The sequence below is a fragment of the Chinchilla lanigera genome, unplaced genomic scaffold (assembly GCF_000276665.1).
Source record: "Chinchilla lanigera isolate Chin_1 unplaced genomic scaffold, ChiLan1.0 scaffold00013, whole genome shotgun sequence".
Taxonomy (NCBI): domain Eukaryota; kingdom Metazoa; phylum Chordata; class Mammalia; order Rodentia; family Chinchillidae; genus Chinchilla; species Chinchilla lanigera.
Window position 1 is genome coordinate 6,542,895 of NW_004955414.1, and position 12,816 is coordinate 6,555,710.

At 42.9% G+C, this 12,816-nt stretch overlaps 1 protein-coding gene across 5 annotated transcripts in view; it reads left to right on the top strand.

Moving 5' to 3' along the window:
* Me3 (malic enzyme 3, NADP(+)-dependent, mitochondrial) overlaps positions 1 to 12,600 on the top strand; it is a 220,084-nt gene extending 207,484 nt beyond the window's left edge. For all 5 annotated transcript variants that reach the window (XM_005379738.2, XM_013512068.1, XM_005379739.2 and 2 more), the window contains 7 exons: positions 3,968 to 4,065; positions 4,320 to 4,433; positions 6,105 to 6,210; positions 6,780 to 6,922; positions 7,518 to 7,691; positions 10,853 to 10,951; positions 12,363 to 12,600. In XM_005379738.2, coding sequence (XP_005379795.1) covers positions 3,968 to 4,065; positions 4,320 to 4,433; positions 6,105 to 6,210; positions 6,780 to 6,922; positions 7,518 to 7,691; positions 10,853 to 10,951; positions 12,363 to 12,524 — 896 coding nt within the window. In that variant the 3' untranslated portion in view covers positions 12,525 to 12,600. The remainder of the gene's footprint in view (positions 1 to 3,967; positions 4,066 to 4,319; positions 4,434 to 6,104; positions 6,211 to 6,779; positions 6,923 to 7,517; positions 7,692 to 10,852; positions 10,952 to 12,362) is intronic.
* Positions 12,601 to 12,816: the final 216 nt, after the last annotated feature.

The following is a 12,816-nucleotide window of genomic DNA, read 5'->3' on the forward strand; positions in this document are numbered from 1 at the left end:
AAAGAAAAGAAAAGAAAATTCTACTGAATGTTTATACTTATTCTTTTTTCAGATGGTTCTTTCCAGTCATTCTGCACTATAAATTACACCATTGTACATGTCCTACTATACATATTTCTAGGTTCCCCATACACAGATTTACAGAAGTAGAAATATGAGCTCAAAGGGCAGAAGCATTTTATGCCCTTGGTCTGTATTGGAAAATAGTTTTTAAAAAAAAAAGATTGTGGGGCTTTAAAATACAAAATAGGCTGCAAGTTTTTATTTTCACCACTCTCTTACCAACCTTCTATAGCATCAGTTTAATTCATGCAAATTGAACAATCCTTAAATATTCTCACTTTGATTTCCTTTCCTTTCCTTTGACCATTCTGGAGTCTTAACATGCCCAAATGTAGTTATGTATTTATTTGGAAGGCTGGGTCTGTATGAACTGCTTGGACAGAGAAAATTAATATTAAGAATTTTACATTATATATTAAAGAATTAAGAATCAGAAAGAAAAAAAAAAACACGAAGGATCTGCTACTATCCCCAGGCGAGGGAATAAAGGAAAGGGAAGGTGGCAGCTGGCAGGTTCTGCTGTCTCTGGAGTCCATGGCAAAAGGCAAGATTCCAAGTAATGGGAAAACTGTAAACTAGATGCGACTGCTGCTGTGGTGAAGAACCAGGGCTGTGTGGTTGCCCAATTTAGCAAAAACAAAATTCAGTACACTCAGTGAAATTTCAATATTAAATAAATAACAACTATTTTTAGAATACTTACGCTGAATGTATTACATACTTATTCTTTAAAAGTTACTTGTTTATCTAAAAGTCAGGTTTTACTAAATGTCCTACATTTTACTTGGCAATCCTACAAGACTAAGGTAATTGGAAAAAGGTATTCCTTCCTCCCTCATCTAGACTTTCACGTTCCCTCGAACGCCCCCTATTGGAGGAGCCCAGTAGAGCAGGTTGGCAAAGTCAATCAGAGTAAAGAAGTGTAAATTTGATGCTGAGAAGCCATCACCCAGCTGGAATTGGGTAATTATACACAGCGCACCCTTTTGACTATTTAGTATCCATGCATTTTATTCTACACATTTGTACTTCTAGGCAACAAAAATATCTCTAACAAAATACAATTGTCCCCACAAATGAAAATATTTTCATCTTCTCCCCAAAATGGGAAGAAGCAAAGACTCCGCAGTCATTTTATTCATCTCTGCATCACACTATTCATCTCTGGGCAGGATTTAATAACTCTTAAACTTAAGTTACAGCCACAGATAAAAATTCTGTTTCTCAAGACTAGTGGGTAGGGGCTGGGGATTTAGCTCAGCGGCATAGCACCTGCCTGGCAAGCGCAAGGTCATGAGTTCAATTCCTGATACCGGAAGAAAAACAAAAACAAACAAACAAACAAAAAAGACTAGTGGGTAGACTTAACCTCCAATGAACATATAAAATGAAAAAGGGAAGGAAAGGGGAGAAAACAATCAACTAACATATGCCATTATATATGCCTATATAATGATCAAAGAAGAAATATTTATGACTTCTACATTGCTCGTTTCTTTAGCCAGTCATAAGATCATAGCTGATATTTATAAATTTCTCCTTTAACACCCTATCCCACATTCTCTTGTCCTCAGACAGGACCTAAGCTGCCAGTGTTCTCTACTCACTACAGTGATCCAAACTTTAATTTCTGAAGGTTCTGAATTTTCAGTAGTCCTGCTTCTCTGTAGTTGCAATGATATTCACTAGTATTTACTATCGAGAGTAGAAGTATTAAGACACCCCCCAAAGAATCCCCTTATCTTCTAATACACTCCTGCCTGCCCTCAATTTCCTTGTGATTGTCAGGACCACTCATTGTGGCCATAATAGGAATCCTCTTCTTTGCCTAGTGGTGTAGTGGCATAAATGGTCCCAAATGGCCGAGAGACAATCTCAGCTCCCAGTTCATGAGAATCAAGTAGGAATCTTATTTTTTTTTTTTTGTACTGGGAATCGAACTCACAACTTCATGCTTGCCAGGCAAGCGCTCTGCTGCTGAGCTAAACTCCCAGCCCCTTCAATTAGGAATCCTAATGGAAGGATTTCTCTCTTGGAAACTAAAACTTCCAATCCAGTGTGGTACAAAGTTGAAGATTCTGGAAGCAAAAAGTCTGCAAGTGGATTATTAGGTTAAATGATGAGAAAAGCCACTCCCATTTCTAGACTCGTGTGTTCTGGCTGTGGGAGAAGAAATGCAATGTATTGTTTGCTAAATCCCATCACACGTTAAATCTTGTAAGAATTATCTACATGGAGTGTTGCCTCAAGTCTTTTTTTCCCCCTAGGCCAGCTGGTCATTCTACTGATATTAGGCCAGCTGTTCCTAAGCGGTTGAGCACACATTAAAACCAGTGACTTGTGTGATGATGAACCTTTGCTGTACTTCTACCGGGAATAAATTCCTTGATTAGAAGCCTTGTTGTCAGTAATATACCAAGATAGTGAGTAGGAATTCCAAACACCCACAGATGATGGTATAGGAAGAAGCATTATAAACAAGGAGAGGTCTCCATATCCAGAATATCCATCCCATTGAGGAGAGTTCTCTTTCTTATCTATGAAAGAAGGAGTTCAATGTAGTCATCCTGCCGCAAAATGGCTGATCCCTCCAAATGCTCCCTCCAGACAATGGTTTCGTATCAGAAGCTCAACATTAGTTATTCAGCAGTATCAGTATTAGATCACCACTGATGAGAAGAAATCATGCACAGCCTCCATCCTTATCAACATGGCTACTTTGCATATAATCCCATCAAGCAAACCCTAGGTGTCTGGACAAATACACTTACTGTCTAACAAGCATAAGACATAAAATTTTATACACTTGGTCATTGATATCCTATCTTCATTATATCCTTTGGTAAGATTTCATGTGGGGCATAAATATCTCACATTCTGCATGAATTCCAAGAGATTCCTCCACACATTACTCCCCTAGGCCTCCTCATCACCGTTCTTACAAATTTGTTTTTCCCAAGTCTCTGGCCATCCAGCTAAACCACTGACATGAATCAGTGTCAATCTAGCCATCTCCCGGACCAAAGTGAACAACAAAATCTTTCAGCTGAAGCCATGTTCACTGGCCTCCATCACTGTCCTTTAGAGTTACCTTTTGTTGGGGCTATGAAGTTGCAACCTTACACTTTTAGCTGGTATGAACATATCATTTAAAATAGTCTATAAATCAAGCCCAAGGTTTTTTCTCATTGGTCAGCTTCTCAAAAAGTTCTCATTGAGCCTTAGATGTGGATTGAGGGGGATGAAATCACATAATGGGTCTCACACAAGTTTAAACCATTTATGAATGCAATTTTCGTGTCTCTTCTGCACACATTCAAGTCGTTTGATGATGGTTTTTACTATCAGATACACCTAACCTTATGACATGAGCAGCTCAGGACACATGATCATTTAATGTCTCATGGTAAGGTTAGGTACCCATTCTTAAATATATCTTTATCCATTTATCTCTTAAATCATTTTATGGGTCTCACACTTCTTTCTGGAGCCTATTAAATTATATTTATTTTGTCATTTCATTTATGAAAGATGGTGGTAGCAGCATCTACATGTCTGGTCCTCTCTTCCAAGAATAAGTACAATCCAGTATCTGTTCCTCAAAAGTAGAATAATTATCAGCAAAAGAGGGCATGAATTTGTTCTAACCTGCATGCCTAAAGGCTGAACTTTTATAATGGCTAAGTAGGGGCTGGGGATTTAGCTCAGTGGCACAACACCTGCCTGGCAAGTGTAAGGTCATGAGCTCAATTCCTGGTACTGGAAGAAAAAAAAAAAAAAGAATGTAATGGCTAAGGAAATTTGCTTTTTCCTTCACAGGTCCTAAATATTGGGAACTCTGCCAATGGTCTTCTTGGGTGTGCGGGCTGTGGCCAGATGTTGATCATGGTTCATTCTGTTACAGGCACAGCCTCTGTCGCTGTGGCAGGGATCCTTGCTGCTCTGCGAATCACCAAGAACAAGCTTTCCAACCATGTGTTTGTTTTCCAAGGTGCAGGGGAGGTAAATGCCATGAGGGGTCTCTGCTGTCGCATAGGGAAGTATCAGAAAGGGAAGTATTTGTGGGTTCTGAGAAGAGGAAGTAGCATGTGTGTTATCTGATCATTGCAGCTTCCTCATCCTCAATATTTGATTCTCTCAAGGCAAGGATTTAACTGCACCTTCTGGGAATTGTGAGACTGGGGAAAAGGAGAGGGGCTCATTTTGGTGAGGCATCTGACACATGTGTCTAAACCTCTCTTTATAATACCCCCCAGGCAGCCATGGGCATCGCCCATCTCCTTGTCATGGCCCTAGAGAAAGAAGGTGTATCCAAGGCAGAGGCCACAAGGAAAATCTGGATGGTGGATTCCAAAGGGCTAATTGTCAAGGTACTGTCATTCTGAAGACCTGAAGGTTTCCTGACACATACAGTTCCCAGGAACTAGACTAAAAGTTTTCTCTAAGGGGCAAACTGCTTAGATAGAAAAGAGGAGGATACTAATGGTAACGGCCTAACATCCAAAGCAAAAGATTCATTCTGAAGTAGTTTTAAATGCTCTTATCCAAAAGTTCCAAATATGTGTGTGTAGCCTTTCCAGCTGTATTTCCTGTCACTTCCTGCCCTGACTAACCTCCAGCCATACTAAATCATAATTCTCCAAAGTCACATGTTCTCTCTCTTGTATACCATTGCATGTTTTGTTCTTCTGCCTGAAATTCTCTTGTCGTTTTTCCCACATACTCTGAATCTTCAACTCCGTCCCAGTTTCCTCCTTATGTTCCAATTAAGCTCAAACAGTACTTCCTCCAAGAAGTTTTCTCAGAGCACCTAAGTGTCAGCTTCCTACATCTCCATTCATATGAGCCTCAGCCCTCCATATACTGCACCTACAACCTTGCACAACAGTTGCCCTTTCATTTGTCCATTTCCTCCCTAAACTGTATAGTCTTGATGCCTGGCATGCAGTGACCACATAATTAATATATGAGTAGAAGAATGAATGAGAGAGAAATAACTCCTCTTCTGACTAGAATATGAGGGCTACAATGCTTGACCGTCAATCTCAGGGCTTCATTCAGAGATTCACCCTTTAATTTCCAGAATTCCATCAACATGGAATGCCAGCGAGAAACAGAGAACAATTAGAGTGAGAATGGGGAAATGTATGGGGTAATTGGTCAAGAATAGCACATGCCCTCAGTAGAAACTGGCCCTCCTACTGATCCATAGAAATCCAATCACTGAAGTAGGAACTTAGGCCTAGTGATTCCTCTTGCTCACGCTCATGTCATCCTGAGCATAATCCAGCCGTAAATACAAGCTGCCAGCACCTGCCACTCTTCCTTCCTGCTCATTTTGCATTGTCATTGTGCTCACCCTGTGGAACTCACCCCTACCCAAGGAGCTGTCAAAGCGGACAGCCTTACGCTGTTTCTCATGAGGCCAGCTGATCCAAAGGAATCATTAGACATGTTTGTACTCATTTACCAGCACTCATTCCGTCCTGTAACGCACAGTATTCTATTTGAAGAAACGGAAAGAACCTGGAGCTGGTCTGACATACCTGGCTCTTCGAAGCCTATCCTGGAGCTCAGTTTACTATTATTCACAAGAAGGCTACAGGGCCTGATAAAATATATTCACACTATCTCTCTGCCCCTAGGTGGCTTCAGCCCCATCCCTCAACTGGACCTGGTTGCTGGATATCTTGGGGGCAGAGGCTTAGTCAGATTTGGGTATTTCCTGAGAGCACTGATGTCCTGGCCAGGAAGTCATGGCCCAAGCAGCTCAAAGAAATGCTTTGTTAACTCTCCCTGTGTGGTTTGGGTTAAAAACAAAACACACACACACACACACACACACACACACACACACACACACACAGATTTCACCTTAGCCTGGGAAACCTGCTCAAGAAGATAAGCCTCAAAGGTTCTGAGAGCTCACACCAAAATATGGGGCTGAGCAAAGACTGCTCTCAGATGTTTCCCGTACATCCAGGCCCCTCTCCAACACTGCTCAACAGCACAACCGCTTCATGAACTTTCTATTCTTACAGGGAAGAAGCCACCTGAACCAAGAAAAGGAGATGTTTGCCCAAGACCACCCTGAAGTGAACTCTCTGGAGGAGGTGGTGAGGCTAGTGAAGCCCACAGCCATCATAGGTAGGAGGATGAAGATGACCCACTGTCCAGTTCAGCTAACTCTCTTGATTTGCAGATGGACTGACTGAGGCTCAATCAGGAGATATAAGGAACTCATGGAAGCACAGTGCTACCCTCTATCTCATATCTAATGCCACTTTTGCTGAGTGGTTACTGTATAAAAAAATAGAAGCAAATACGGTGCTAAAGTTGGGGCCAAGAATGCAGTGGAAAAATACAGGACTAGTCCTCTAACCAAGATAAGATGAGATGAGGACTTCTCCCTCCCCTGCAGGAACCCATCTTTTCCTTCATTAGGGGAGAAGCCCATTGTCATTAACAATGCCTGGGAATGTCTTCAAGGTGTATCTAACTGGCAGGGATGTGTAGACCAGTGATCCTTTAGGGATGAACAGGAGGTCTCAGGCAGCTTCAGCAGGAAGACCCTCTTCCCTTCTGCTCCCTCTGTCCCTATGGCAGACACTATCCCCCAGACTCCTGTGTCTTTTGTGGTGCACTTAGTTTGCCCAGAAGAATGGGTTGTTTATAAAGAGTAGGTATCCCCACTACCCCCCACCTTTTCCCTGTAGGTGTTGCCGCCATCGCAGGAGCCTTCACGGAGCAGATTCTGAGGGACATGGCCTCCTTCCACGAGCGCCCTATCATCTTTGCCCTGAGCAACCCCACCAGCAAGGCCGAGTGCACAGCTGAGAAGTGCTACCAGGTCACAGAGGTCAGCGGGGAGTTCTTCCTTCCCCCAGCTGAGAGGACATAGTAATAATAACTATGAGTAAGCTAGAAGGTGAAAAAATTCCCATCATCATGAACAAACTGAGTTCAGAGAGGTGAAATAACTTGCCTAAGGTCACAGAGCTAATAAAGAGGAGAGCTGGCCTTGAAACCCAGGTCTTACTCCAGAGCACGAGCTCTCACCATTACGCTACTCTGTTCAAGGTTTCCCCTAAATAACGTAAAGCTTTGGCCAGAACCCAGGGTTCTTAAAGACTACAGGCCACTTGATACATGCTGTCCCTGGACTGGCTTCTAGGTGACAGGTGTAAAAAGTTACTAGAAACTCCATCACCTTTCAGTGGTTTCTTGGCTACCAGATAACTTGTGTGGGGCAGGAGGCCTCTTGGAGGGAGGGCTGATGGTGAGCTTTCTGGTAAAAGGAACAAATACGCTTGAGTACTTGCTATGTTCTCAGCACAACGCTGGGCATTGGGGAGAGGATAAAGAAGGGTGCAACGTTCGGAAGATAAGAAAACTGCCCCAAACCATTACCGCCCCAAACCAATCTCCATCCCTGGTTTTCTTCCTACCTCCAGGGTCGAGGGATCTTTGCCAGTGGAAGTCCTTTTAAGAGTGTGACTCTGGAAGATGGAAAGACCTTTATTCCTGGGCAGGGAAACAATGCCTATGTGTTCCCTGGGGTAGCACTGGGCGTCATCGCCGGAGGAATCCGGCATATCCCGGATGAGATCTTCCTCCTGACAGCAGAGGTATCATTGTCATTGCTTCCTTGAATGCTTCTAATAGGGCCTTTGAGTCAACATCAAGTCCTACACTTGGCCCAAAATATTCCTCCTTTCTTGACTCTTCTATCCACCTGCTCCTAGACTTGGCAATGGACCCCCAAAGAATGTGAACCTCAGGCATCTTTCAAGATCATCTTGAGGCCTGACTTTCTCTCAAATCACACTCAGAATTTTTGAGGTGGGGGAGTGAGAAGTACTTAATGGGAGGCAGTGTTGGCAGAGGCACTGGCAGTGACGGACATGCTAGAACTTCTCCCTCCTAGCAGTGCCACCTATAGACACAGATACAGATGCTGTCAGAGCCACCTTTAGGGCCTTGCAGACTACGCCTTAGTCATATCGATGGAGAAACTGGACACTTTATCAAGGACACTTTCTGTAAAGGAGCAATTGAGGTGAATGCCTGGCTTTCCTACTGCAAGCAGCATTATGGGGGTGGTGGAGATATACTTGTTCCAGGTATCATGTTAGAAAAGCTCCTGGAAGTATTCTTTACTGGAAGAAAGTTTTCTTTACATTAAAAAATTCATTAAAACTGACAGCTCACATTCACAATTCAGTTATTAATTACAATTACAAGAGTGATGACATTATTATTTACTAAATGCTAGGCACTTGACGTTTATTCTCACTTTGAAGAGACCAAGGCATAAAATTGTGTCTCTTTGGAGGTTAAACTTATCAAAGCTATACACAAATATTAAATATACTTATACCTAACAAGTCCCAAAGACTTCCCCATGACTTCTAATTCTTTCTAGATTTCCTTCTCACCATGGCTCTGGTGAGTAGCCCAAACAAGAAGACTTCTACACAGTCCTGTTCCAACGTGCTATAGATTAGGAGTTGTCCTATGCCCTATGGCCCTTCCTATGTCTGATCTTTGCATGTTGGCTCTACAAGGCCATGAAAATAGGGTCTCCTAAAGGCTTTCAAGTCACTCCCTGACCATGTGAATACCAGTCATGACTTTCTCTCATAACCCTGTCCCCTTTGTCTGAACATTCTGTATTTGTATTTTTCCCATTGTTACGATGGGTGTTCATGTCCTATGGTTTTGGCAGAGTTCTTTGAAACTCCCATTGGTGGAGGGAGTCACTTCTTGCTTCGAGTCCACCTAGAAGCAAATTCCCCTGTTGCACAATAACAGAGCTTGTAGAGCCCTTCTAATATGACCCTGTAAGACTCAATGTGAGTGTGTGGGGTACTGTGGCTCCATCATTTTATGAACAGTGCCCATCAGTTACACAAGAACCTCTGCTCAGTCTATTTATTAAGTACCTGCTATAAGCAGGATAAGGCCCTTCCCTTCTAGAAGCTGAAAGTCTGGTCTTGAAAGATCTGACAATTTTATTTCTGAAAAAAGTGCATTTAGTTAAGACAATTTAAGTTGAACTTGATTGTTATGGAAAATTAATGTAGGTTTTATGAAATTTACATGCATGACCTCATTCTACCATAACAATCATGTAATATAGGTATAGTGTTTACCTCTATGTTATAGACCGGGAAGGTGAAACATGGTTTAAAGGACTTGCCAAGGTCTCTGGGCTTTTGAGCACCAGCATGGCCCCAAGCAACCCGACTCCACACTAGGGCAGGAAGCAGTGCCCAGCATCTCAAAGTGGCCCCGCATACCATGATTTACCTCTTCACAGGATGACCTCTCTAGAAGCAGGTCTAGCCATGGAAATCCTGCTTCTCTCTAATCAATCTATCTTCTATACCTCCACAAAGATAATCCTTCAAACACTGATCAGACCAAGTCTCTCCTAATTTCGTATCTTTTCATGGCTCCTGGAGTTATTAAAATAACATCCGAACTGCTTCCCATAGTTTCAATGCAAGGTAATTTATTACCAGGCCCTCCTTCTCTTCCCAGCTTCGCTTTTAGCCTCTCCCTACCATTAACACATCCAACACAGTTTTCAAACTCACATCCATGCTTTTTCTCACCTCACAGCATTTGCATGTAATTCATAATATCATGTATCTCCCCTTTTTAAGTAATTCATACTTTGTCCATTGGCTGTCAGCTTATGACAGTTCTTCTGTAAAGCTTTTCCTATACTTGGCAAATGAGGTCCCACATTCCTCTATCCCCTAGCCCAATGGTGATGCACCTACGGCATGCATACAGCAGCCAGCTATTTGTATCACTGAAAGCCCTAAAACGTTCACCATCACTGCATCACTGCCCCAGGCCCTTCCACTGCATTCACCCACTAAGCATTATAATAGTTAACTGTGCACTGACAGCAGCATCTAAGAGGGAAAGAACTATGACTTTTCAGCATGGATCCCCAATACTGTACCTAGCACAAAACCCAGTGTACTGTACAGCTCAGTGAATATTTGACTGAATAAAAAGAGGGATGAGAGTGTGAGGAGGCAGAAGAGGGAGAGACCCACTTTCTAATGTCTGCAAACTCAGAGTAGAGACCAACTCCACTTGCCTTGTTATTTCTGCAACAAAGAGTTCTCAGGGAACACCAGTAGCTTTGCTCCAATTTTGAACATGACACTAGAAGATCGATGGGGATAGATTGAGAGCTACCACATTCAAGAGGCTGATCTTCTAGGCTGGCTGAGCACCAACACTGAGACAAAAAATAAGTCCTGTGTAGTATTAGTGTGTCATTCGCTTGCTGGAGGAAAGGCTTTCTTCAGGATGTGACCATGGCAAGAAGGAAGAGCTCATGGAGCCCTGAACAAAAAAATAATATTGCCTGGATGAGCACCCAGGATAGTACCAAGCATGTGGAGGAGACTGGGACCCAGGAAGTAAGGAATCCCAGATCCTTGTGAAATAGGCTGGACCCATCAAGAAGACATCCCATAGTCTGCTTTGCAAGCAAAAAGTTTATTCATCTTGGTCTTAGTGATTTTCCTTTAGAATTCAGAGAATATGTTGTTTTAAGGATCAGCCAGTCTCACAGCACAGGAGAGAGTGTCTAAGTTTAACCTTAGGATCCCTTGGCACTGTGTGGTAACAAAGTCAACTTTAGGAGCTGTAACATTTGACCACCTGTGCAGGGCTGGATGGGTCTCTGGGGTAATGGGTTGGCTTTGTTCTGGAACATCAGAAACTTGGTTTATTATTTTGGTTCTCTCCCTTTCTCCAGCAAATTGCCCAGGAGGTCTCTGAGCTGCATCTGTCCCAGGGAAGACTGTACCCACCTCTCAGTACCATCCAAGATGTGTCTCTGAGGATCGCCATCAAAGTAAGGGGCATCCTACCCCTACAACTGGGTAGTGAGGCACATCTATTTATCTCTGTCTTTTGAGGGCTAGGGGATGATAGAGGTTGAGTGCAAACTCTACCCTACAGCCTGAGCCCCCCAAACCCCAGCCATTTCTAAGAAATCTCCTGAATTACCTCCCAAACATGAAGCAGAAAGGTCACCAAAGTCTATAGTGTCATAGACTAGAATATGGGAGGGATTTTTAATGAATCATAATCGTCCATCAATAAGAGACACCATATTGCATTGCATCATGGGAATGGCCCAGGCTTTGAAGTCAGCCAATTAGTGGAGTAACCTTGTACTAATCATTTTCCTGAGCCTGTTTCCTCCTTTTCCAAATGGGCCAGTAGTCCCAGTCTCCCAGAGTTCTGGAAAAAAATTTGAAAGAACAGTGAGAAAACTCTGTACCAACGCCTGCCTGAGTAGATGCTCATTCTCCTCCTTTCTGTCAGAATGGCTGGATCTCAAGATAACTGGGTTCATGGAATAGTCCATGAGATAATGCAAAGATGATGAATATGAGCATGGAGCTCCCCCTAAATTATAACTGCTGAAGTTGAATAATGGGTACCTAAGATTTATGATACTATTAGTTACATTCATGTACATGTATTTCTATATCTTTGTTCAATAACTTCATGAATGCATTGCACAATAGTGCACAATAGCACACACTCCCCATGAGTGGTCCAGCGCATGATCCAGAATCGGCCCTAAACAGCAGTCCAGCTCATGGGTCAGCTCCACCCTGTCCAGATTCCTTCTTTTGCAATATTTATATTTAAGTTCTTCAAAGTCAAATCTAATGCCCAGAGAATAGTTCCCAGAATACTCGTCTAACTCAACCTACACCCAGGAAGGAAAACAAAATTAGATTGGTTGGTTGGTTGGTCGGTTGGTTGGTTTGTGACAGGGTCTTGCTGTGTAGTCCAGGCTAGCCTCAAACTCATATCAATCCTCCTGCCTCAGCCTCCCTAATGCTAGGATTACAGGCATGGCTAACAAAATTAGATACTGCACATTTTTACCTGTTACCTAATTTTATTTCACACCACTCCAGAGAAAGGTATCATTACCCTCACTTTACAAGAACTTGAAGAACTGAAGAACCAAGGCTCAGCAAGCATGTTGTCCTGGCAGGGTACCCACAAGCAATTGGAAGTAGGCAGAATTTAGGCTGAGCTTCTTGACACTGACCCAATATTTATTCCACTATTTCAAAACTGCCTACCCAGACGGAAAGCTTAAAAATCCCTCCTCTCTGTGGTTTCATGAGCCACAACTCATGAATATGCCTGGTTCTTCCTCTGCCCCAGAATCCATACAAGGGCCTTTAGGCAGGTTTTCCCTTAGATCCAGTTCCTCAGCCAAACATGTTTTTTCCTAGGTCCTCGACTATGCGTACAAAAACAACCTGGCCTCCTACTACCCAGAGCCCAAGGACAAGGAGGCTTTTGTAAGATCCTTGGTCTACACTCCAGACTATGACTCCTTTACACTGGACAGCTACAGTTGGCCCAAGGAAGCCATGAATGTTCAGACAGTCTGATGCAGTCTCAGGGGTTGGTGTGGGGCTGGATGAAGCCCAGAGTAATACCTACAATATAAATGGATTCCAAAATGGCCATCCTTGTCACTGTGTTTTCTTTCCCATGAGCACTGTGGGTGAGGGGAAATGCTGAGACATACAGTGAATGAGATCCTTATCCCTGAAAAACCTGGAAGTTCATTTTGCTGTAACTCTTTTGTGAATTCCTTCCCAAGCATTTCTTCATCTATTGATTGCCAACTATTGTCCTGCCTGGGTTCCTACCAAGACTGGACATAATTCATTTTGCCAC